Source organism: Hyla sarda, chromosome 5, assembly GCF_029499605.1.
Source record: "Hyla sarda isolate aHylSar1 chromosome 5, aHylSar1.hap1, whole genome shotgun sequence".
In the NCBI taxonomy this organism is placed as follows: Eukaryota; Metazoa; Chordata; class Amphibia; order Anura; family Hylidae; genus Hyla; species Hyla sarda.
In genome coordinates this window covers 192,123,152-192,149,384 of record NC_079193.1, presented here as the reverse complement: position 1 = coordinate 192,149,384, position 26,233 = coordinate 192,123,152, and the positions used below count along the sequence as shown (strand labels likewise).

Sequence of the window (26,233 nt, the reverse complement as noted above, 5' to 3'; positions counted from 1 at the left end):
GGCAGCGGGGATGGTGTGAGAGAGAGTGGGCTGTAAAGCAGAAAACTGTGTCCCTGTGTGGAGGGTCACATTCTGCTACCGGGCACAGTTTTCTTTACTACACCGTACTCCGCTGAGGTCTTCTTCCTGCTTTAGGTCAATTGGTCACATCGCAGGTCAGCTAATCGCCGGCCACAGCTATGTCCTGTCTCGGCAAGTGATAGGCTGAGCAGCAAAATACCTACATTTTTTTTTTTTTTTTTTCAATTGCTAGCATTCTGGGCAGACATTAAAAAAAATTATATCCTGGAGTACCCCTTTAAGCCTACAGTATGTGGAATGGACATTGATTTTCAGTAGCAACTGGGAAATACATTTTTGGAATAAAGATAGGAATAGTGAACAACTCATGATATAACTCAACAACATAGCCCAATAAGTTTAAGCATTGTATTGTTGGAATATGAAAATTAAACAATATATCAATTTACAGTATTCAAGAATCTATAGCAGTTGGTTTTAGTGTAAAACTATGTCATTCCCCCTTTCAAAATCTGCAAAAAATGTGGAGTTATTAAATCATTTGACTTTCCCATTAATACCAGTGAGAAAAATCTGCAATAATTCTGTAACATATCTGCAGAAAAAAAACGAATATATTGTGGATTTCACATCCGCATAGATTTAGTGCAGATATTTTCTGCAGCATGTGGATATAATATGCAGCAAGTACGCCATATGTGAACATACCTTTACACTATAAAAGCAGCAGCTCAAGCAAACAAAACTTAAGTCAAACAGTCAACAAAAGCTGAATGCAACCATGACATTCCAATACAAAGATATTGCAGATACTTTAGTACTTGACGTGTGGTATAAAAGCACTTTCTCTCTGTTTTGTGCAGTGATATATTATATGTGCTTTTGCAGCTGGTTTCTATAAATAAATCCCTTTTGAGCTGAAAATTGGTTCACATACGTAACCAATATAAGAAAACAGAACTGAATTTCAGTATCCCTATGTACGTAAACACCAGTCGGTTAAAAGAACATAGTAAATGGGACGGCAGCTTTGTTACCAGCAGAGACGTACAGTAATGCTTTGGTTGACAAATGGGAATTGTCCAATGAAGCTCGATGTAGTCAATGTCCGAAGTCTATCCGGTAGGATTCTGCTGACTGCATGTCCATGATATAAGAAGATAAATGCATGGTATCTGTAAAGCGGTGAGCCTCTGTCAGGCCCTGTCTATAGGAAGCATACCCAGTATGCTAAACACTGGAGCCTTCTTAACCAGGTTTCCATACAAAGAAAATAAAAACTATTTGAAGACCAGAGACATGGAGGGGGCAGTCTTACTACTCAAGCCAATATCTTGCTCATTCTTCTTCTTTCATTTCCACAATGTCTGTTAACTCCTCACTCTGAGGCATGTCAGTCATTGCTGAGTCTTCTCCTTCCGCTGCTGTCTCCGTCTCATTTTTCTTCTTTTTCTAGAATGACAGATGGAAAACGTTAGGAGTGACCTTTCCCGGCAAGATTCTGGCTGGAAAATATGGTAATGCTATGAGTCAACGGGTCTCAACAACACTATGTACAAACAGACATAAGGGAATATTTACGATAGTAGCTTCGGGACACAAGACTTCAAGACTAGGAAGATAGCTTGCTGCCTCCCATAAGAAAGTAATATTTAATTGAAATATCATTATTGTTTTTTTTATTAGTGTAGGAAGGTGTTGTTATACAGCAATAACTGAATTTACCAATGGTGGATTATAGTATACTTTTAAGGCTGCATTCACACCTCGTTTTTATGTTACGGATGCCGAATCTAAACTTTTTGACACTTATTGCATGTTATACCATTTTTATATATGGCAGTGATGCTTTAAACAGTAGCTAAAGGGATTATCTGGCCTTTTAAAACTAATGGCCTATACTCCATACAGAATATCGATATCAGATCAGCAGGAGTCAGACATCTGGCACCCCTTCTGATTAGCTGTTTGCAGAGCCTCTATGTTTACTACTGCTCATCCTGCAATTGCTGTATTTTTAACAAAGGTGGTGCAAGGAACTGCAGCTTTGTCCTGTTCTCTTAGACGTGATAATTCTATAATTCTGCATTTCCTTACTATGATGCTACTAAATCTATGGCAACTACAGGATGAGCAGAAGTAAATATAGAAGAGGCTGCGGCACTCAAGCACTATAGTCTTCTTAAACAGCTGATTGACAAGGGTGCTGGGAGTCGAACTCCCACTGATCTCATATTGATGGCCTGTCCAGACCCTTTAGAGTTAAGAAGTAAAATTTATAGCTCCACAGTGTGAGTATCCCTATCTAGTACCCTATCAATAACCTTATTCTTTCTTAAAAGAATACTGCAGTGTTAGACACTTATCCCCTGTCCACAGGATAGGGGATAAGTGTCTGATTGCGGGGGGGTCCGACCCTGCAATCTCCCATACGGGGACCCGGCATTGCCGTGGCTCTGCGCGGCTAATGTGCGTGTCGCTCACTGAGGTCAATGACACGCCCCCTTTCATATAGCTCTATGGGAGAGGGGGTGATACACGAACACTGCATCTCCTATTCTCCCATAGAGATACATGGAGGGGGCATGTCGGCCGCAGCATCATGTTGCTGCCGACACGCCTCCTGCACGGTAGGGCCCCGTACAGGAGATCGCGGGGGGTCTAACACTGTATATGTCCTTTAAGAATTTATCTGCTTCCCTGCTTTTTTTAATCATGAATAAAGATATAAAGACACTACCTGTTTTCGATATACATAGCAAGATGCAATAGCCACCATGGTGGATTCTCCCACAAAGCCAGCAAGAAGGGATCCCACTCCTAATGTGGCTCCATGAACCCTGCACAAAACAAGCAGTATAATAAATATCAATGATAACATATAAAAGCTAAATGTGCTACACATACTGAAGGAGTGCATCCTGATGCTTCCCTGCTCAGAGTGACTGTGCAGTGCTAGAGATTTGAAAAGTACAGGCATTTTTTAAAGCTTTTTATATATTTTCTTAGGCTCCTATTCATTTCAATGTAAGCTGCCAAATGAAAGCGCTCTGAAAAAGTAACAAGTCGCCTCTTTTTTTCAGCACAGTTTTCATGCTGCTTGAGATCAATAGGAGCTGGAAACCGCACATTTTGTCTTGTGTGACCATACCCTAAGTCTTTTCTTAAAGCAAGTATCTGTACCCAATAAAACTCAGCATTCGTGTAGTGTATCACAGTGCAGGATACATTCATTTATAAAAGATGGTTTAAGGTGGTCCCCTAGAACATGTGTTCTACATCATTACTACTGTATGAAATCAGAATTAAATATTATAAAAGTGGGGGTGTGGCCTGGACGCCGATCTGTGCAGACGCATGCTGCTGTAGCTCCGCTCTGAGCCCATGCTTGGGCAACTTTGAGGCTCTCTGTAGCTGGCCATATCAATCTAATAAAAATGGTGATTCTTCCCAAATGCCTGTACCTGCTCCAACATGCCCCCACCCCTGTACCAGTTACGTTCTTCAAACAGATGCATGCCCTTTTTCCGACTTTTGTCTGGGGTGGTAATAGATCCAAACTCAAACTGTCTATACTTCAGCGTTCTAGAGGGCAGGTGACTATTTCGCTCCGTGATATCCACCTGCACTATCTAGTGGGACAACTTCACTACCTTAGGTATTGGGTGACTACATCCTCATTCCCTAGCAGTGACAACCACCTAGCTCATTATCTGCACTTAACCCATTTGTGGCTAGTTCTGGAGGGTGTGGGTGGTCTGTGGCTTCCTTTACATAGATTAGCATCCCAAGTATGGGTTGCCTCAAAGAAACTCCTCACATACCGATATAATGCTAGATAGACAGCTGTGGTCTGACCCCCTGCTGCCCCACTTCTCCACAGTATTAGACTCTCCGTTCTGGAGGTCCCATGGGGTTCTCACTGTAGATGACATAGATGACAGTACCGGATTTAGAGACTTTCAGTATTTCCGGGACAATAAGGACGCCCCGCCACAGTCCTTTTTTAAATACCTCCAGCTCAGATACGCATTCTCGCTACAATTTCCTGCTTCTTCTGCACTCTTCTCCCGCATCCCAGTTATAGGTGTTTTCAAATCGTAAGGCCCTAGGGGCCTCATTTCTGCTCTATATACTACCCTGTTAAGTGCCAAGATGGAAGGGGAACCCCTTTTAGTGGAACCACACTGGAAAGCCCTTATTCCCGACTTAACTGACAGAGCATTGCTCCACTCCTTATCTTCTCATTTATATGTTTCTCCCTCTGTTAACAAACTCATCTAATTATACATGTTCCACCAGTCCTATCTTACTTCAGTTAGACTTGAGACTAGAGTCGGATTATCTGCATATGATGTGGTCCTGCCAAGCCATTAGTGCTTTTTGGTGCAAAGTTGTACAATTTGCAGGAACCTTGGTGAATCCCCCAATTCAGATGGCTATTAAATTGTGCCTACTGGGTCTTCTTGATGAGGAACAGTGGACACACTGTGAAATGGTTTTCCTCAGGGAAGTACTATTCTTGGCGCACAAGGCCATAGCCCTGCGATGGATGGATCCTACTTTTCCTGGTTGGAAGGCCCTGGTTAACACGGCTGTGAACTATGAATATTTTGTATACAAGCACCACAAGAATTCCTCTGAATTCTATAAAATTTGGTCTTCATAGTGTGCTTCTCCACAGGCAAACTATACTGTTTCACGCTTCTTGACTCTTAGGGAACAGCTGAGCACCCCCCCCCTGTCATAATCTCCCATTTACTACTCGCATGTACTCCCTTTATTTCCCAGGTAGATCTGTTTGGAGCCGCTATGATTTATCGCCAACACCTGTCCCCCCTCTCTCTCCCTACTCTTATTTCTTTGGTTTGTCCCCTTTCCTCTCTTGCTGACGAGTGACGTTGTTTGTCTAGATGTTTGTTTTGTTGTAGGCCCTTTCTTGCAGCCTACTGTCTTGTGTTTGTCTCATCTTATGGTTCATGTTCCCACTTACAGTGGTTGGTTATATGTACTTTGCAGTTTTCCATTGTTTAAATTGAAATGTTTATGTTCATTTCTTTTATTGCAGTTGCTCATCCCGCCTGACGTGCTGGTCAGGATTACGCAGTGTCCCTTTTTCATGCCTTATTTTGTCTGTGATCCTGTTGCGCATATACTGTACATTACAATAAAGTCAGTTAAAAAAAAATAAAAAAATTATATATATAATAAAAGTGATAACCACTGATTTTTATTAATACAGTCTATAAAATGGATCACCATAATCACTATGTTGAGCAAAGCACTTTATTGCTAGTACCAATAGTACTAACCACAGACTCTTGATATGGTTTTTTATTTTACAACATAATGAATCAGAATACACAAACACATGTTCTAGAAAGACTTCAGAACAATGCAGGGAACTGTTCCTTTGCTGGAGGACCACCACGGAGTTCTCTCCTATAAAGAAAGTCCAGTAATGTGTGCACCTTCATGTTGCTTTTCCTACCTGCTTATTAGTTAAATCCCTCATCAATGAAATAGAAAAGCCTTCCTAAGTGCTATTTAATGTTCTTTTAAAACTTCCTACATAAGTGTTCAATCCTGTCTGTTCATTGTGTTCCATATCAAATAGACTTTAGTGCTTCATGAACAATGCTCATTGTTTGTTGACCACAATGATGAAATTGAAAGTCCACTATAGTGAATTCAGAGTAGACACACACATTGACATTAACCCTCCTGTTGACTGTCCCATGGCTAAAAATTGCTAGAAGATCATTTACTCAATTTCCAGCCATCAACTGAAATAGTTGTGTTCTGGGAAAGAGCTAACTAAGGCCAATTCTGTCTCCACAACCGGGGAAACCACTTACACTGCTTTTTTTTATTTTATAAACAACTTAACTTTGATTTGTTTTTCACAATGCTCATTGTAAAAAATAAATCTCTCTCTCTCTCTCTCTCAGACAGCAGCAATAAGAATATTTATTTTCAGTTTTAAGTGATTTATACATAATAAATGTTCACACCCAATTGCCACCATCTCTTTACATGTAATTTTATGATGTTTTTAATCTGTATGTCCAGATTCATTAATAAAGATTTTTTCATTAACTACATTTCACTGCTGCAATTATAGTTCTTTGTAGGTTAAAAAAAAAAGTGAAGTATAACTATCCAGCTTTATACAACATAAACATTAACTTTATGTTACGCAACTGGGAAGAGGTAATTTATTTTACACATAACATCCAGGCTGCATAGATCTGCCATTCTTTAAACTACAGTAACATATTACTTGCACGCATACTGACTGTAAGTAATGCAATCCACTATTCAAGGTCATGGTTTTCCATGCTGTTAAGTGAAGAAGAAACTTACCCTAGATAAGGCAAGATAATAAGACTAGAGATGAGGACGATTATTCTTAAAACAGAGCTCGGTGCCAGCACAAATGTCTTCTTGAGTGTCATCAGCCATCCAGTTAAGTGGGCCCGCACAGTAACTGAGCGAAGGAAGAGAAGAGTACAGGATAACACAATGTATTGCTGAGGTAGCATCTTCTAAAGGCAGTGGATATATATTTATGAAATCCTATCACAAAATTATAACCGACTTCCCACTTTACACATACTGTATTTATGTAATATATGTATTTAGCAAGATGAGATCATGAAAACATAATATGTTACATAGGTTGGTCTACAGATCTTAAAATAAGAGCAAGCTGTAAGAATAAGAGGAAAGAAAAAATACCAAAATATCCCTCCAGTGCCTTATGGGGCGGCCGGCCCGATGCGCTGCTGAAAGAATACTTGTTAGTTATTCATAGCGCTGCAGAGGCATATGATTATAGAAGCGCTGTGGGGGCCAGACATATAGCGTTATCTGGCCCCCACAGTGCTTCTATGTACATATGCCGCTGCAGTGCTATGAAAGACAAGTATTCTTTCAGCAGAGCATCGGGCCGGCTGGCTTCCCAGCCCGATGTGCTACTAATAAAATACTTTTCATTCATTGCGCTGCTGGGGGCTTATGATAGCGCTGCGGGGGAAAATATATATACACATTCGCTGCAGGGGGCAAGACTTATATAGCGCAGCAGGGGACAAGATATATAGAAGCACTATTCTATATATCTTTCCCCACCCACTTCTATTTGAAAACCCCGGCGGGAGCCCTGAATGGCTCCTCAGTACCCGCCATTCAGGGCTCCCAGCGGGGAATTTAAAAATGAAAGTAAAATACACTGTACATTGCAGGGGAGTGGAGCATGACGCCCGCTCCCCTGTTTAATAACTTCTAATCGCATCGGGTCTCAGAAATGACCTCAGCCCCTGTACTACTACCCCATCATAGAACAGAGTCTGTTCCATTATGGGGGTATTAGTACAAAAACTAATGTAGCCTCCCCAGCCACCGTCAGACTCCCGCAGCCAGGGAACGACTACTCCCATCATGGAAACAAGTCTGTTCCATGATGTGAGTAGTAGTAATCCCTCAGCACTGCAGGAGTCTGCTAATGTCACCTCTCCTGAGCATGCTCAGAAGTAATAATGGATATTATAAACCAGGTGCAAATGGATGACATAAAGGCTCATCCGTTTGTCATAGACTTCAATGTTAAAAATAAAGGGCATTAATTTACCCGTTTCTTGTGATAACGGATAATCAAAAAATCCCATCGACTTTGGGATTTTGTAACGGCCGCTTAACATCCATATTTAAGGCTTTTCTAACGGAAGTTTATAATGGGTCTTTTATCGGGGCAACTTTATAGTGTGAAAGGGGCCTTACCTGGTACAGGGAAGAAGGAAAATATCCTCAAAGGAATCACACAAAGCTCTGCAAATGCAAAATCTACTCCAATTATGTCAACGAGGATCTTCTCCGATACATTTGGAGTCCAGAACATCACAAAGCATAGCTGAGGGCAGAAAGAACATGTTAAGCATCCAGATTATAATAAAGGTTGAGACTTGGCAATAGTATGCTTCAATCCACACTGTACTAAACCTTATACACTATTGAGTAGACAGCTAGAAAAGCTAGCAGAACAACATTAACCAATTCAGGTCCAGGGCCCTCACAGTCACACTCAGTTTGGCAGTTTACAGTACACATTAAATTAATTGCTAGAACGTTTTTGATATGTTGGGGTAATGATCTCATTTTTGTGCCAGGTTTCTTTTTATTAGCATTTATTGACAAATGTTTAGTGTACAGGCATCCTGGCGACTATGTGACCATTCACGGCACCAGTAGAGGCAATGCCTCTGTTTAATTTGGGATATTCATCAAGCAGCTTCTGTTTTCTCTCCAGGGTCCGCCCTGTTACTCAGAAAATGCAGTCCAATCTGAAGGCATCATGTTATAGAGGAGGAGCTGAGAAGATTGATATATAGTTTTGTGGGAAATGTTCTAGGATAACGTTTCCTGTAAATGCTCAGTCATGTGGGTGGTCCTATTCAATAATTAATATAGAGAAAACTGTCAATTACTAAATAAGACCTCTCACTTGACTAGTTAGCCCAGAATAAGCAGAGATTTCCATACATTTTAACTAAATAAGTTATCCTTAAACTTTTCCCACACAAACATTGCTCTGCCCCACCTGTTCTATCACATGACTGCATGGACTGCATTTTCAATGTGACAAGTTCCCTTTAAATGGTTCAAGTGGTTGCATAAAATTGGGAAAACAATCTTTCTTCTAGAAACAGTTCATGTATAGTACTGCGGCTTTGCTTTAGTGGCCCTGAGTTGTAATATCAGACACAACACAAGTTGTGGTGTTTTTGGAAGTAAGCAGCCATTTTTATCTAATCTCATAAACCACTAAAGACACTAAAGGGGGTATTTGTTAATGTATGGGCCCTTTTTTTGGTGTAACCTTTTGTTGTGCTGTGTGCTTCATACTTACTCGGAATGTGGCCCACTAAAGCCACTTTACTGATGCAGTGTACGTGAATTCATATGATACAGGTCCCCTCGGTACGGGTCTCCTGTGTCTGAATCTCATGAGCTCAGTCTCCTACCTGATCTGCAGCCCAGCAACAAGATTGCCAGATGTAGACCAGTCTTCATGGCTGCTGGGGGTCCTTCAGGACTCCAGGCCTTCCATGGATAGACTGCCTGTCAGCATAGCGCTGAAAGGCATAATACACTGCAGAACAGTATTCAGAATCATCAGCATCTGCCCTTATACCTCCTTTAGGTACGATATGTAGCATCTGGTCCAGGTGAAGAAGTTAAGGAAATGGCAGATAAATTGGTTCGAGACAGTAATATATGAATAAGCAAAGAAATAATACACAAATTATGTCCTCCACCAGCTTTGGCATTCAGCAGACAAAGGTATGTATACACCTATGCCTTTATGTATATATTAGTTGACAACTTTGTTTGCTGAAGTGTATGCATAAAATTGTGAGGCAAAAGCTGTATCAGAAAAAAACTATACTAACACCAAATGATGCTGCAAGGCTTCATGAGGTAACTCCCTGCCCCTTAGGGCTTGTTCACACTGCAGACATTTCATCAGTGGAATTCCACAGCGATTTACTGCTCTGTGCATTCTGTAGGAGTGCCACAGTGGAATTCCACCAGCAGAATGGATGAACACGTTCGTTCTTTGGGCAGAATTCCGTCCTGTGCAGACCTATCACCGATTAATTCAGCCTGCGATGATTCAATCAATGGGTAAAATCCTAAAGAGTCATTCATAAGAAAAAGGTTGCACAAAAACACACAAACAAAAACAATCTACCAAAACTGTTGTTAGTCACCGTTTTAACTGAAAAGTCTACAGAACTAGTAAAGCAGTGCAACCATATGATAAATAAGGGGTCAGTAAACTTTCAGACCACAAAAAGTAATGGTGTAAAAAGAGGTTCAGCCGCACCAATATTGATAAATCTCCCCGTACAGGTCTATATTATTCTGTGTTTTAAAAGTGAGTCCTTTTCTGAAAATACTCTGGGGGGGGGGGGGGGGAGTTAACAAACCTTGTGCAGAGTAACAATGATGCAGTTCCCCATAGCAACCAATCATATTCCAGCTTTCATTCGAGAGCGATCTGATTCATTGCTATGGGTAACTAGACAATTGACGTGTAGCATTGTGCAGGGAACATGAAGAAAGGTGCCCCGCTCAGGGATTTGGGTGTCATGCAAAGTGCTGCTCGACAGTAATTAAAAAAATTGACCATAGTATTTTAGAGGTACACTTTAAGTATTCCTATAAATTGCACAAAAAAATTATGGGTGCAAGGTAGGATTAAATGGAGGTTAAAATAATATTTTGCATTTTAGCACCATTGATGGAGAATCCCAGCTGAGGCAGAAAACAAGTCATGGATCTATACTATATGTGAACAGATTTCTAAGCAGCATACTGAAAAAGAGGACACAGAAAGGAGGCGTACACAGTGAGGTCCTGGCAATGCACTGGCACTAAGGTCTGGAGGAGAATCCGGCTATTATGAAGCATAGTCTTTTACATATATAAAAACTTCAGTCAACAATAGCCTCATTAACATTCACTCCGTGTCCACAATTCAGGCTATTCAGTGTTTGCATGCTTGCCACCGTGCCAGCCTTTCAACTGGTATCTACAGTATATCATATTATACAATGAACACAGGGCCGTACCGCCATGAGGTGAGTGAGGCACTCGCCTTAAGCACAACGTAAAGGGGGCGCAGTGGTAGTGGCCGGTCGCTGGCACTAATCCTTGCTCAGGCTGACCTGCTGCTCATTAGTTTAGTATCTTTAAAGTACACTTATTATACCTAAGGAATGGCTGAACTAAGGAGCAGCACAGCAGTAGTGCCCACTGCACCCCAAGCTCTGAACCAAGGAGCAGCACAGCAGTAGTGCGCACTGCACCCCAAGCTCTGAACTAAGGAGCAGCACAGCAGTAGTGCCCACTGCACCCCAAGCTCTGAACTAAGAAGCAGCACAGCAGTAGTGCCCTGTACCCCAAGCTCTGAACTAAGAAGCAGCACAGCAGTAGTGCCCACTGCACCCCAAGCTCTGAACTAAGGAGCAGCACAGCAGTAGTGCCCACTGCACCCCAAGCTCTGAACTAAGGAGCAGCACAGCAGTAGTGCCCACTGCACCCCAAGCTCTGAACTAAGAAGCAGCACAGCAGTAGTGCCCTGTACCCCAAGCTCTGAACTAAGAAGCAGCACAGCAGTAGTGCCCACTGCACCCCAAGCTCTGAACTAAGAAGCAGCACAGCAGTAGTGCCCTGTACCCCAAGCTCTGAACTAAGAAGCAGCACAGCAGTAGTGCCCACTGCACCCCAAGCTCTGAACTAAGGAGCAGCACAGCAGTAGTGCCCACTGCACCCCAAGCTCTGAACTAAGGAGCAGCACAGCAGTAGTGCCCACTGCACCCCAAGCTCTGAACTAAGAAGCAGCACAGCAGTAGTGCCCTGTACCCCAAGCTCTGAACTAAGAAGCAGCACAGCAGTAGTGCCCACTGCACCCCAAGCTCTGAACTAAGGAGCAGCACAGCAGTAGTGCCCACTGCACCCCAAGCTCTGAACTAAGGAGCAGCACAGCAGTAGTGCGCACTGCACCCCAAGCTCTGAACAAAGGAGGAGCACAGCAGTAGTGCGCACTGCACCCCAAGCTCTGAACTAAGGAGCAGCACAGCAGTAGTGCGCACTGCACCCCAAGCTCTGAACTAAGGAGCAGCACAGCAGTAGTGCGCACTGCACCCCAAGCTCTGAACTAAGGAGCAGCACAGCAGTAGTGCCCACTGCACCCCAAGCTCTAAACTAAGGAGCAGCACAGCAGTAGTGCCCACTGCACCCCAAGCTCTGAACTAAGGATCAGCACAGCAGTAATGCGCACTGCATCCCAAGCTCTGAACTAAGGAGCAGCACAACAGTAGTGCGCACTGCACCCCAAGCTCTGAACTAAGGAGCAGCACAGCAGTAGTGCGCACTGCACCGCAAGCTCTGAACTAAGGAGCAGTAGAGCAGTAGTGCGCACTGCACCCCAAGCTCTGAACTAAGGAGCAGCACAGCAGTAGTGCCCACTGCACCCCAAGCTCTGAACTAAGGAGCAGCACAGCAGTAGTGCGCACTGCACCCCAAGCTCTCAAATAAGGAGCAGCACAGCAGTAGTGTGCACTGCACCCCAAGCTCTGAACTAAGGAGCAGCACAGCAGTAGTGCGCACTGCACCCCAAGCTCTGACCTAAGGAGCAGCACAGCAGTAGTGCCCACTGCACCCCAAGCTCTGAACTAAGAAGCAGCACAGCAGTAGTGCCCTGTACCCCAAGCTCTGAACTAAGAAGCAGCACAGCAGTAGTGCCCACTGCACCCCAAGCTCTGAACTAAGGAGCAGCACAGCAGTAGTGCCCACTGCACCCCAAGCTCTGAACTTAGGAGCAGCACAGCAGTAGTGCGCACTGCACCCCAAGCTCTGAACTAAGGAGCAGCACAGCAGTAGTGCGCACTGCACCCCAAGCTGTGAACTAAGGAGCAGCACAGCAGTAGTGCGCACTGCACCCCAAGCTCTGAACTAAGGAGCAGCACAGCAGTAGTGCGCACTGCACCCCAAGCTCTGAACTAAGGAGCAGCACAGCAGTAGTGCGCACTGCACCCCAAGCTCTGAACTAAGGAGCAGCACAGCAGTAGTGCCCACTGCACCCCAAGCTCTGAACTAAGGAGCAGCACAGCAGTAGTGCGCACTGCACCCCAAGCTCTGAACTAAGGATCAGCACAGCAGTAATGCGCACTGCACCCCAAGCTCTGAACTAAGGAGCAGCACAGCAGTAGTGCGCACTGCACCCCAAGCTCTGAACTAAGGAGCAGCACAGCAGTAGTGCGCACTGCACCCCAAGCTCTGAACTAAGGAGCAGCACAGCAGTAGTGCCCACTGCACCCCAAGCTCTGAACTAAGGAGCAGCACAGCAGTAGTGCGCACTGCACCCCAAGCTCTGAACTAAGGAGCAGCACAGCAGTAGTGCGCACTGCACCCCAAGCTCTGAACCAAGGAGCAGCACAGCAGTAGTGCGCACTGCACCCCAAGCTCTCAAATAAGGAGCAGCACAGCAGTAGTGTGCACTGCACCCCAAGCTCTGAACTAAGGAGCAGCAAAGCAGTAGTGCGCACTGCACCCCAAGCTCTGAACTAAGGAGCAGCACAGCATTAGTGCGCACTGCACCCCAAGCTCTGAACTAAGGAGCAGCACAGCAGTAGTGCCCACTGCACCCCAAGCTCTGAACTAAGGAGCAGCACAGCAGTAGTGCCCACTGCACCCCAAGCTCTGAACTAAGGAGCAGCACAGCAGTAGTGCGCACTGCACCCCAAGCTCTCAAATAAGGAGCAGCACAGCAGTAGTGCGCACTGCACCCCAAGCTCTGAACCAAGGAGCAGCACAGCAGTAGTGCGCACTGCACCCCAAGCTCTCAAATAAGGAGCAGCACAGCAGTAGTGTGCACTGCACCCCAAACTCTGAACTAAGGACCAGCACAGCAGTAGTGCGCACTGCACCCCAAGCTCTGAACTAAGGAGCAGCACAGCAGTAGTGCGCACTGCACCCAAGCTCTGAACTAAGGAGCAGTACAGCAGTAGTGCGCACTGCACCCCAAGCTCTGAACTAAGGAGCAGCACAGCAGTAGTGCGCACTGCACCCCAAGCTCTGAACTAAGGAGCAGCACAGCAGTAGTGCGCACTGCACCCGAAGCTCTGAACTAAGGAGCAGCACAGCAGTAGTGCGCACTGCACCCCAAGCTCTGAACTAAGGAGCAGCACAGCAGTAGTGCGCACTGCACCCCAAGCTCTGAACTAAGGAGCAGCACAGCAGTAGTGCGCACTGCACCCCAAGCTCTGAACTAAGGAGCAGCACAGCAGTAGTGTGCACTGCACCCCAAGCTCTGAACTAAGGAGCAGCACAGTAGTAGTGCGCACTGCACCCCAAGCTCTGAACTAAGGAGCAGCACAGCAGTAGTGCGCACTGCACCCCAAGCTCTGAACTAAGGAGCAGCACAGCAGTAGTGCGCACTGCACCCCAAGCTCTGAACTAAGGAGCAGCACAGCAGTAGTGTGCACTGCACCCCAAGCTCTGAACTAAGGAGCAGCACAGCAGTAGTGCGCACTGCACCCCAAGCTCTGAACTAAGGAGCAGCACAGCAGTAGTGCGCACTGCACCCCAAGCTCTGAACTAAGGAGCAGCACAGCAGTAGTGCCCACTGCACCCCAAGCTCTGAACTAAGGAGCAGCACAGCAGTAGTGCCCACTGCACCCCAAGCTCTGAACTAAGGAGCAGCACAGCAGTAGTGCGCACTGCACCCCAAGCTCTCAAATAAGGAGCAGCACAGCAGTAGTGCGCACTGCACTCCAAGCAGCACAGCAGTAGTGCCCACTGCACCCCAAGCTCTGAACTAAGGAGCAGCACAGCAGTAGTGACCACTGCACCCCAAGCTCTGAACTAAGGAGCAGCACAGCAGTAGTGTGCACTGCACCCCAAGCTCTCAAATAAGGAGCAGCACAGCAGTAGTGCGCACTGCACCCCAAGCTCTGAACTAAGGAGCAGCACAGCAGTAGTGCGCACTGCACCCCAAGCTCTGAACTAAGGAGCAGCACAGCAGTAGTGCCCACTGCACCCCAAGCTCTGAACTAAGAAGCAGCACAGCAGTAGTGCGCACTGAACCCCAAGCTCTGAACTAAGGAGCAGCACAGAAGTAGTGCGCACTGCACCCCAAGCTCTGAACTAAGGAGCAGCACAGCAGTAGTGCCCACTGCACCCCAAGCTCTGAACTAAGGAGCAGCACAGCAGTAGTGCGCACTGCACCCCAAGTTCTGAACTAAGAAGCAGCACAGCAGTAGTGCGCACTGCACCCCAAGCTCTGAACTAAGGAGCAGCACAGCACTAGTGCGCACTGCACCCCAAGCTCTGAACTGAGGAGCAGCACAGCAGTAGTGCGTACTGCACCCCAAGCTCTGAACTAAGGAGCAGCACAGCAGTAGTGTGCACTGCACCCCAAGCTCTGAACTAAGGAGCAGCACAGCAGTAGTGTGCACTGCACCCCAAGCTCTGAACTAAGGAGCAGCACAGCAGTAGTGCGCACTGCACCCCAAGCTCTGAACTAAGGAGCAGCACAGCAGTAGTGCGCACTGCACCCCAAGCTCTGAACTAAGGAGCAGCACAGCAGTAGTGCCCACTGCACCCCAAGCTCTGAACTAAGGAGCAGCACAGCAGTAGTGCCCACTGCACCCCAAGCTCTGAACTAAGGAGGAGCACAGCAGTAGTGCGCAATGCACCCGAAGCTCTGAACTAATGAGCAGCACAGCAGTAGTGCGCACTGCACCCCAAGCTCTGAACCAAGGAGCAGCACAGTAGTAGTGCGCACTGCACCCCAAGCTCTGAACTAAGGAGCAGCACAGCAGTAGTGCCCACTGCACCCCAAGCTCTGAACTAAGGAGCAGCACAGCAGTAGTGCCCACTGCACCCCAAGCTCTGAACTAAGGAGAAGCACAGCAGTAGTGCCCACTGCACCCCAAGCTCTGAACAAAGGAGCAGCACAGCAGTAGTGCGCACTGCACCCCAAGCTCTGAACTAAGGAGCAGCACAGCAGTAGTGCGCACTGCACCCCAAGCTCTGAACTAAGGAGCAGCACAGCAGTAGTGCGCACTGCACCCCAAGCTCTGAACTAAGGAGCAGCACAGCAGTAGTGCCCACTGCACCCCAAGCTCTGAACTAAGGAGCAGCACAGCAGTAGTGCCCACTGCACCCAAAGCTCTGAACTAAGGAGCAGCACAGCAGTAGTGCGCACTGCACCCCAAGTTCTGAACTAAGGAGCAGCACAGCAGTAGTGCGCACTGCACCCCAAGCTCTGAAATAAGGAGCAGCACAGCAGTAGTGCCCACTGCACCCCAAGCTCTGAACTAAGGAGCAGCACAGCAGTAGTGCGCACTGCATCCCAAGCTCTGAACCAAGGAGCAGCACAGCAGTAGTGCCCACTGCACCCCAAGCTCTGAACTAAGGAGCAGCACAGCAGTAGTGCCCACTGCACCCCAAGCTCTGAACTAAGGAGAAGCACAGCAGTAGTGCCCACTGCACCCCAAGCTCTGAACAAAGGAGCAGCACAGCAGTAGTGCGCACTGCAACCCAAGCTCTGAACTAAGGAGCAGCACAGCAGTAGTGCGCACTGCACCCCAAGCTCTGAACTAAGGAGCAGCACAGCAGTAGTGCGCACTGCACCCCAAGTTCTGAACTAAGAAGCAGCACAGCAGTAGTGCGCACTGCACCCCAAGCTCTGAACTAAGGAGCAGCACAGCACTAGTGCGCACTGCACCCCAAGCTCTGAACTGAGGAGCAGCACAGCAGTAGTGCGTACTGCACCCCAAGCTCTGAACTAAGGAGCAGCACAGCAGTAGTGTGCACTGCACCCCAAGCTCTGAACTAAGGAGCAGCACAGCAGTAGTGCGCACTGCACCCCAAGCTCTGAACTAAGGAGCAGCACAGCAGTAGTGCGCACTGCACCCCAAGCTCTGAACTAAGGAGCAGCACAGCAGTAGTGCGCACTGCACCCCAAGCTCTGAACTAAGGAGCAGCACAGCAGTAGTGCCCACTGCACCCCAAGCTCTGAACTAAGGAGCAGCACAGCAGTAGTGCCCACTGCACCCCAAGCTCTGAACTAAGGAGGAGCACAGCAGTAGTGCGCAATGCACCCGAAGCTCTGAACTAAGGAGCAGCACAGCAGTAGTGCGCACTGCACCCCAAGCTCTGAACCAAGGAGCAGCACAGTAGTAGTGCGCACTGCACCCCAAGCTCTGAACTAAGGAGCAGCACAGCAGTAGTGCGCACTGCACCCCAAGCTCTGAACTAAGGAGCAGCACAGCAGTAGTGCCCACTGCACCCCAAGCTCTGAACTAAGGAGAAGCACAGCAGTAGTGCGCACTGCATCCCAAGCTCTGAACCAAGGAGCAGCACAGTAGTAGTGTGCACTGCACCCCAAGCTCTGAACTAAGGAGCAGCACAGCAGTAGTGCGCACTGCACCCCAAGCTCTGAACCAAGGAGCAGCACAGCAGTAGTGCCCACTGCACCGCAAGCTCTGAACTAAGGAGCAGCACAGCAGTAGTGCCCACTGCACCCCAAGCTCTGAACTAAGGAGCAGCACAGCAGTAGTGCGCACTGCACCCCAAGCTCTGAACTAAGGAGCAGCACAGCAGTAGTGCGCACTGCACCCCAAGCTCTGAACTAAGGAGCAGCACAGCAGTAGTGCGCACTGCACCTCAAGCTCTGAACTAAGGAGCAGCACAGCAGTAGTGCGCACTGCACCCCAAGCTCTGAACTAAGGAGCAGCACAGCAGTAGTGCGCACTGCACCCCAAGCTCTGAACTAAGGAGCAGCACAGCAGTAGTGCCCACTGCACCCCAAGCTCTGAACTAAGGAGCAGCACAGCAGTAGTGCGCACTGCACCCCAAGCTCTGAACTAAGGAGCAGCACAGCAGTAGTGCGCACTGCACCCCAAGCTCTGAACTAAGGAGCAGCACAGCAGTAGTGCGCACTGCACCCCAAGCTCTGAACTAAGGAGCAGCACAGCAGTAGTAGGCACTGCACCCCAAGCTCTGAATTAAGAAGCAGCACAGCAGTAGTGCGCACTGCACCCCAAGCTCTGAACTAAGGAGCAGCACAGCAGTAGTGCCCACTGCACCCCAAGGTCTGAACTAAGGAGCAGCACAGCAGTAGTGCGCACTGCACCCCAAGCTCTGAACTAAGGAGCAGCACAGCAGTAGTGCGCACTGCACCCCAAGCTCTGAACTAAGGAGCAGCACAGCAGTAGTGTGCACTGCACCCCAAGCTCTGAACTAAGGAGCAGCACAGTAGTAGTGCGCACTGCACCCCAAGCTCTGAACTAAGGAGCAGCACAGCAGTAGTGCCCACTGCACCCCAAGCTCTGAACTAAGGAGCAGCACAGCAGTAGTGCGCACTGCACCCCAAGCTCTCAAATAAGGAGCAGCACAGCAGTAGTGCGCACTGCACTCCAAGCAGCACAGCAGTAGTGCCCACTGCACCCCAAGCTCTGAACTAAGGAGCAGCACAGCAGTAGTGCCCACTGCACCCCAAGCTCTGAACTAAGGAGCAGCACAGCAGTAGTGTGCACTGCACCCCAAGCTCTCAAATAAGGAGCAGCACAGCAGTAGTGCGCACTGCACCCCAAGCTCTGAACTAAGGAGCAGCACAGCAGTAGTGCGCACTGCACCCCAAGCTCTGAACTAAGGAGCAGCACAGCAGTAGTGCCCACTGCACCCCAAGCTCTGAACTAAGAAGCAGCACAGCAGTAGTGCGCACTGAACCCCAAGCTCTGAACTAAGGAGCAGCACAGCAGTAGTGCGCACTGCACCCCAAGCTCTGAACTAAGGAGCAGCACAGCAGTAGTGCCCACTGCACCCCAAGCTCTGAACTAAGGAGCAGCACAGCAGTAGTGCGCACTGCACCCCAAGTTCTGAACTAAGAAGCAGCACAGCAGTAGTGCGCACTGCACCCCAAGCTCTGAACTAAGGAGCAGCACAGCACCCCAAGCTCTGAACTGAGGAGCAGCACAGCAGTAGTGCGTACTGCACCCCAAGCTCTGAACTAAGGAGCAGCACAGCAGTAGTGTGCACTGCACCCCAAGCTCTGAACTAAGGAGCAGCACAGCAGTAGTGTGCACTGCACCCCAAGCTCTGAACTAAGGAGCAGCACAGCAGTAGTGCGCACTGCACCCCAAGCTCTGAACTAAGGAGCAGCACAGCAGTAGTGCGCACTGCACCCCAAGCTCTGAACTAAGGAGCAGCACAGCAGTAGTGCCCACTGCACCCCAAGCTCTGAACTAAGGAGCAGCACAGCAGTAGTGCCCACTGCACCCCAAGCTCTGAACTAAGGAGGAGCACAGCAGTAGTGCGCAATGCACCCGAAGCTCTGAACTAAGGAGCAGCACAGCAGTAGTGCGCACTGCACCCCAAGCTCTGAACCAAGGAGCAGCACAGTAGTAGTGCGCACTGCACCCCAAGCTCTGAACTAAGGAGCAGCACAGCAGTAGTGCGCACTGCACCCCAAGCTCTGAACTAAGGAGCAGCACAGCAGTAGTGCCCACTGCATCCCAAGCTCTGAACTAAGGAGCAGCACAGCAGTAGTGCCCACTGCACCCCAAGCTCTGAACTAAGGAGAAGCACAGCAGTAGTGCCCACTGCACCCCAAGCTCTGAACAAAGGAGCAGCACAGCAGTAGTGCGCACTGCACCCCAAGCTCTGAACTAAGGAGCAGCACAGCAGTAGTGCGCACTGCACCCCAAGCTCTGAACTAAGGAGCAGCACAGCAGTAGTGCGCACTGCACCCCAAGCTCTGAACTAAGGAGCAGCACAGCAGTAGTGCCCACTGCACCCCAAGCTCTGAACTAAGGAGCAGCACAGCAGTAGTGCCCACTGCACCCAAAGCTCTGAACTAAGGAGCAGCACAGCAGTAGTGCGCACTGCACCCCAAGTTCTGAACTAAGGAGCAGCACAGCAGTAGTGCGCACTGCACCCCAAGCTCTGAAATAAGGAGCAGCACAGCAGTAGTGCCCACTGCACCCCAAGCTCTGAACTAAGGAGCAGCACAGCAGTAGTGCCCACTGCACCCCAAGCTCTGAACTAAGGAGCAGCACAGCAGTAGTGCGCACTGCACCCCAAGCTCTGAACTAAGGAGCAGCACAGCAGTAGTGCGCACTGCACCCCAAGCTCTGAACTAAGGAGCAGCACAGCAGTAGTGCGCACTGCACCCCAAGCTCTGAACTAAGGAGCAGCACAGCAGTAGTGCGCACTGCACCCCAAGCTCTGAACTAAGGAGCAGCACAGCAGTAGTGCCCACTGCACCCAAAGCTCTGAACTAAGGAGCAGCACAGCAGTAGTGCGCACTGCACCCCAAGTTCTGAACTAAGGAGCAGCACAGCAGTAGTGCGCACTGCACCCCAAGCTCTGAAATAAGGAGCAGCACAGCAGTAGTGCCCACTGCACCCCAAGCTCTGAACTAAGGAGCAGCACAGCAGTAGTGCCCACTGCACCCCAAGCTCTGAACTAAGGAGCAGCACAGCAGTAGTGCGCACTGCACCCCAAGCTCTGAACTAAGGAGCAGCACAGCAGTAGTGCGCACTGCACCCCAAGCTCTGAACTAAGGAGCAGCACAGCAGTAGTGCCCACTGCACCCCAAGCTCTGAACTAAAGAGCAGCACAGCAGTAGTGCGCACTGCACCCCAAGCTCTGAACTAAGGAGCAGCACAGCAGTAGTGCGCACTGCACCCCAAGCTCTGAACTAAGGAGCAGCACAGCAGTAGTGCGCACTGCACCCCAAGCTCTGAACCAAGGAGCAGCACAGTAGTAGTGTGCACTGCACCCCAAGCTCTGAACTAAGGAGCAGCACAGCAGTAGTGCGCACTGCACCCCAAGCTCTGAACCAAGGAGCAGCACAGCAGTAGTGCCCACTGCACCGCAAGCTCTGAACTAAGGAGCAGCACAGCAGTAGTGCCCACTGCACCCCAAGCTCTGAACTAAGGAGCAGCACAGCAGTAGTGCCCACTGCACCCCAAGCTCTGAACTAAGGAGCAGCACAGCAGTAGTGCCCACTGCACCCAAAGCTCTGAACTAAGGAGCAGCACAGCAGTAGTGCGCACTGCACCCCAAGTTCTGAACTAAGGAGCAGCACAGCAGTAGTGCGCACTGCACCCCAAGCTCTGAAATAAGGAGCAGCACAGCAGTAGTGCCCACTGCACCCCAAGCTCTGAACTAAGGAGCAGCACAGCAGTAGTGCCCACTGCACCCCAAGCTCTGAACTAAGGAGCAGCACAGCAGTAGTGCGCACTGCACCCCAAGCTCTGAACTAAGGAGCAGCACAGCAGTAGTGCGCACTGCACCCCAAGCTCTGAACTAAGGAGCAGCACAGCAGTAGTGCGCACTGCACCCCAAGCTCTGAACTAAGGAGCAGCACAGCAGTAGTGCCCACTGCACCCCAAGCTCTGAACTAAGGAGCAGCACAGCAGTAGTGCCCACTGCACCCCAAGCTCTGAACTAAGGAGGAGCACAGCAGTAGTGCGCAATGCACCCGAAGCTCTGAACTAAGGAGCAGCACAGCAGTAGTGCGCACTGCACCCCAAGCTCTGAACCAAGGAGCAGCACAGTAGTAGTGCGCACTGCACCCCAAGCTCTGAACTAAGGAGCAGCACAGCAGTAGTGCGCACTGCACCCCAAGCTCTGAACTAAGGAGCAGCACAGCAGTAGTGCCCACTGCACCCCAAGCTCTGAACTAAGGAGAAGCACAGCAGTAGTGCGCACTGCATCCCAAGCTCTGAACCAAGGAGCAGCACAGTAGTAGTGTGCACTGCACCCCAAGCTCTGAACTAAGGAGCAGCACAGCAGTAGTGCGCACTGCACCCCAAGCTCTGAACCAAGGAGCAGCACAGCAGTAGTGCCCACTGCACCGCAAGCTCTGAACTAAGGAGCAGCACAGCAGTAGTGCCCACTGCACCCCAAGCTCTGAACTAAGGAGCAGCACAGCAGTAGTGCGCACTGCACCCCAAGCTCTGAACTAAGGAGCAGCACAGCAGTAGTGCGCACTGCACCCCAAGCTCTGAACTAAGGAGCAGCACAGCAGTAGTGCGCACTGCACCTCAAGCTCTGAACTAAGGAGCAGCACAGCAGTAGTGCGCACTGCACCCCAAGCTCTGAACTAAGGAGCAGCACAGCAGTAGTGCGCACTGCACCCCAAGCTCTGAACTAAGGAGCAGCACAGCAGTAGTGCCCACTGCACCCCAAGCTCTGAACTAAGGAGCAGCACAGCAGTAGTGCGCACTGCACCCCAAGCTCTGAACTAAGGAGCAGCACAGCAGTAGTGCGCACTGCACCCCAAGCTCTGAACTAAGGAGCAGCACAGCAGTAGTGCGCACTGCACCCCAAGCTCTGAACTAAGGAGCAGCACAGCAGTAGTAGGCACTGCACCCCAAGCTCTGAATTAAGAAGCAGCACAGCAGTAGTGCGCACTGCACCCCAAGCTCTGAACTAAGGAGCAGCACAGCAGTAGTGCCCACTGCACCCCAAGGTCTGAACTAAGGAGCAGCACAGCAGTAGTGCGCACTGCACCCCAAGCTCTGAACTAAGGAGCAGCACAGCAGTAGTGCGCACTGCACCCCAAGCTCTGAACTAAGGAGCAGCACAGCAGTAGTGTGCACTGCACCCCAAGCTCTGAACTAAGGAGCAGCACAGTAGTAGTGCGCACTGCACCCCAAGCTCTGAACTAAGGAGCAGCACAGCAGTAGTGCCCACTGCACCCCAAGCTCTGAACTAAGGAGCAGCACAGCAGTAGTGCGCACTGCACCCCAAGCTCTCAAATAAGGAGCAGCACAGCAGTAGTGCGCACTGCACTCCAAGCAGCACAGCAGTAGTGCCCACTGCACCCCAAGCTCTGAACTAAGGAGCAGCACAGCAGTAGTGCCCACTGCACCCCAAGCTCTGAACTAAGGAGCAGCACAGCAGTAGTGTGCACTGCACCCCAAGCTCTCAAATAAGGAGCAGCACAGCAGTAGTGCGCACTGCACCCCAAGCTCTGAACTAAGGAGCAGCACAGCAGTAGTGCGCACTGCACCCCAAGCTCTGAACTAAGGAGCAGCACAGCAGTAGTGCCCACTGCACCCCAAGCTCTGAACTAAGAAGCAGCACAGCAGTAGTGCGCACTGAACCCCAAGCTCTGAACTAAGGAGCAGCACAGCAGTAGTGCGCACTGCACCCCAAGCTCTGAACTAAGGAGCAGCACAGCAGTAGTGCCCACTGCACCCCAAGCTCTGAACTAAGGAGCAGCACAGCAGTAGTGCGCACTGCACCCCAAGTTCTGAACTAAGAAGCAGCACAGCAGTAGTGCGCACTGCACCCCAAGCTCTGAACTAAGGAGCAGCACAGCACCCCAAGCTCTGAACTGAGGAGCAGCACAGCAGTAGTGCGTACTGCACCCCAAGCTCTGAACTAAGGAGCAGCACAGCAGTAGTGTGCACTGCACCCCAAGCTCTGAACTAAGGAGCAGCACAGCAGTAGTGTGCACTGCACCCCAAGCTCTGAACTAAGGAGCAGCACAGCAGTAGTGCGCACTGCACCCCAAGCTCTGAACTAAGGAGCAGCACAGCAGTAGTGCGCACTGCACCCCAAGCTCTGAACTAAGGAGCAGCACAGCAGTAGTGCCCACTGCACCCCAAGCTCTGAACTAAGGAGCAGCACAGCAGTAGTGCCCACTGCACCCCAAGCTCTGAACTAAGGAGGAGCACAGCAGTAGTGCGCAATGCACCCGAAGCTCTGAACTAAGGAGCAGCACAGCAGTAGTGCGCACTGCACCCCAAGCTCTGAACCAAGGAGCAGCACAGTAGTAGTGCGCACTGCACCCCAAGCTCTGAACTAAGGAGCAGCACAGCAGTAGTGCGCACTGCACCCCAAGCTCTGAACTAAGGAGCAGCACAGCAGTAGTGCCCACTGCATCCCAAGCTCTGAACTAAGGAGCAGCACAGCAGTAGTGCCCACTGCACCCCAAGCTCTGAACTAAGGAGAAGCACAGCAGTAGTGCCCACTGCACCCCAAGCTCTGAACAAAGGAGCAGCACAGCAGTAGTGCGCACTGCACCCCAAGCTCTGAACTAAGGAGCAGCACAGCAGTAGTGCGCACTGCACCCCAAGCTCTGAACTAAGGAGCAGCACAGCAGTAGTGCGCACTGCACCCCAAGCTCTGAACTAAGGAGCAGCACAGCAGTAGTGCCCACTGCACCCCAAGCTCTGAACTAAGGAGCAGCACAGCAGTAGTGCCCACTGCACCCAAAGCTCTGAACTAAGGAGCAGCACAGCAGTAGTGCGCACTGCACCCCAAGTTCTGAACTAAGGAGCAGCACAGCAGTAGTGCGCACTGCACCCCAAGCTCTGAAATAAGGAGCAGCACAGCAGTAGTGCCCACTGCACCCCAAGCTCTGAACTAAGGAGCAGCACAGCAGTAGTGCCCACTGCACCCCAAGCTCTGAACTAAGGAGCAGCACAGCAGTAGTGCGCACTGCACCCCAAGCTCTGAACTAAGGAGCAGCACAGCAGTAGTGCGCACTGCACCCCAAGCTCTGAACTAAGGAGCAGCACAGCAGTAGTGCGCACTGCACCCCAAGCTCTGAACTAAGGAGCAGCACAGCAGTAGTGCGCACTGCACCCCAAGCTCTGAACTAAGGAGCAGCACAGCAGTAGTGCCCACTGCACCCAAAGCTCTGAACTAAGGAGCAGCACAGCAGTAGTGCGCACTGCACCCCAAGTTCTGAACTAAGGAGCAGCACAGCAGTAGTGCGCACTGCACCCCAAGCTCTGAAATAAGGAGCAGCACAGCAGTAGTGCCCACTGCACCCCAAGCTCTGAACTAAGGAGCAGCACAGCAGTAGTGCCCACTGCACCCCAAGCTCTGAACTAAGGAGCAGCACAGCAGTAGTGCGCACTGCACCCCAAGCTCTGAACTAAGGAGCAGCACAGCAGTAGTGCGCACTGCACCCCAAGCTCTGAACTAAGGAGCAGCACAGCAGTAGTGCCCACTGCACCCCAAGCTCTGAACTAAAGAGCAGCACAGCAGTAGTGCGCACTGCACCCCAAGCTCTGAACTAAGGAGCAGCACAGCAGTAGTGCGCACTGCACCCCAAGCTCTGAACTAAGGAGCAGCACAGCAGTAGTGCGCACTGCACCCCAAGCTCTGAACCAAGGAGCAGCACAGTAGTAGTGTGCACTGCACCCCAAGCTCTGAACTAAGGAGCAGCACAGCAGTAGTGCGCACTGCACCCCAAGCTCTAAACCAAGGAGCAGCACAGCAGTAGTGCCCACTGCACCGCAAGCTCTGAACTAAGGAGCAGCACAGCAGTAGTGCCCACTGCACCCCAAGCTCTGAACTAAGGAGCAGCACAGCAGTAGTGCGCACTGCACCCCAAGCTCTGAACTAAGGAGCAGCACAGCAGTAGTGCGCACTGCACCCCAAGCTCTGAACTAAGGAGCAGCACAGCAGTAGTGCGCACTGCACCCCAAGCTCTGAACTAAGGAGCAGCACAGCAGTAGTGCGCACTGCACCCCAAGCTCTGAACTAAGGAGCAGCACAGCAGTAGTGCGCACTGCACCCCAAGCTCTGAACTAAGGAGCAGCACAGCAGTAGTGCCCACTGCACCCCAAGCTCTGAACTAAGGAGCAGCACAGCAGTAGTGCGCACTGCACCCCAAGCTCTGAACTAAGGAGCAGCACAGCAGTAGTGCGCACTGCACCCCAAGCTCTGAACTAAGGAGCAGCACAGCAGTAGTGCGCACTGCACCCCAAGCTCTGAACTAAGGAGCAGCACAGCAGTAGTGCGCACTGCACCCCAAGCTCTGAACTAAGGAGCAGCACAGCAGTAGTAGGCACTGCACCCCAAGCTCTGAACTAAGAAGCAGCACAGCAGTAGTGCGCACTGCACCCCAAGCTCTGAACTAAGGAGCAGCACAGCAGTAGTGCCCACTGCACCCCAAGTTCTGAACTAAGAAGCAGCACAGCAGTAGTGCGCACTGCACCCCAAGCTCTGAACTAAGGAGCAGCACAGCAGTAGTGCCCACTGCACCCCAAGCTCTGAACTAAGGAGCAGCACAGCAGTAGTGCGCACTGCACCCCAAGCTCTGAACTAAGGAGCAGCACAGCAGTAGTGCGCACTGCACCCCAAGCTCTGAACTAAGGAGCAGCACAGCAGTAGTGCCCACTGCACCCCAAGCTCTGAACTAAGGAGCAGCACAGCAGTAGTGCGCACTGCACCCCAAGCTCTGAACTAAGGAGCAGCACAGCAGTAGTGCGCACTGCACCCCAAGCTCTGAACTAAGGAGCAGCACAGCAGTAGTGCGCACTGCACCCCAAGCTCTGAACTAAGGAGCAGCACAGCAGTAGTAGGCACTGCACCCCAAGCTCTGAACTAAGAAGCAGCACAGCAGTAGTGCGCACTGCACCCCAAGCTCTGAACTAAGGAGCAGCACAGCAGTAGTGCCCACTGCACCCCAAGTTCTGAACTAAGAAGCAGCACAGCAGTAGTGCGCACTGCACCCCAAGCTCTGAACTAAGGAGCAGCACAGCACTAGTGCGCACTGCACCCCAAGCTCTGAACTGAGGAGCAGCACAGCAGTAGTGCGTACTGCACCCCAAGCTCTGAACTAAGGAGCAGCACAGCAGTAGTGTGCACTGCACCCCAAGCT

At 50.2% G+C, this 26,233-nt stretch overlaps 1 protein-coding gene across 1 annotated transcript in view; it reads right to left on the bottom strand.

Moving 5' to 3' along the window:
• Positions 1-252: 252 nt before the first annotated feature.
• Positions 253-26,233, bottom strand: part of ANKH (ANKH inorganic pyrophosphate transport regulator) — a 163,638-nt gene continuing 137,657 nt past the window's right edge. Inside the window, exons 9-12 of the mRNA XM_056520951.1 lie at positions 7,804-7,933; positions 6,388-6,511; positions 2,762-2,861; positions 253-1,473 (exon numbers count right to left, since the gene is read on the bottom strand). Coding sequence (XP_056376926.1) covers positions 1,360-1,473; positions 2,762-2,861; positions 6,388-6,511; positions 7,804-7,933 — 468 coding nt within the window. The 3' untranslated portion in view covers positions 253-1,359. The remainder of the gene's footprint in view (positions 1,474-2,761; positions 2,862-6,387; positions 6,512-7,803; positions 7,934-26,233) is intronic.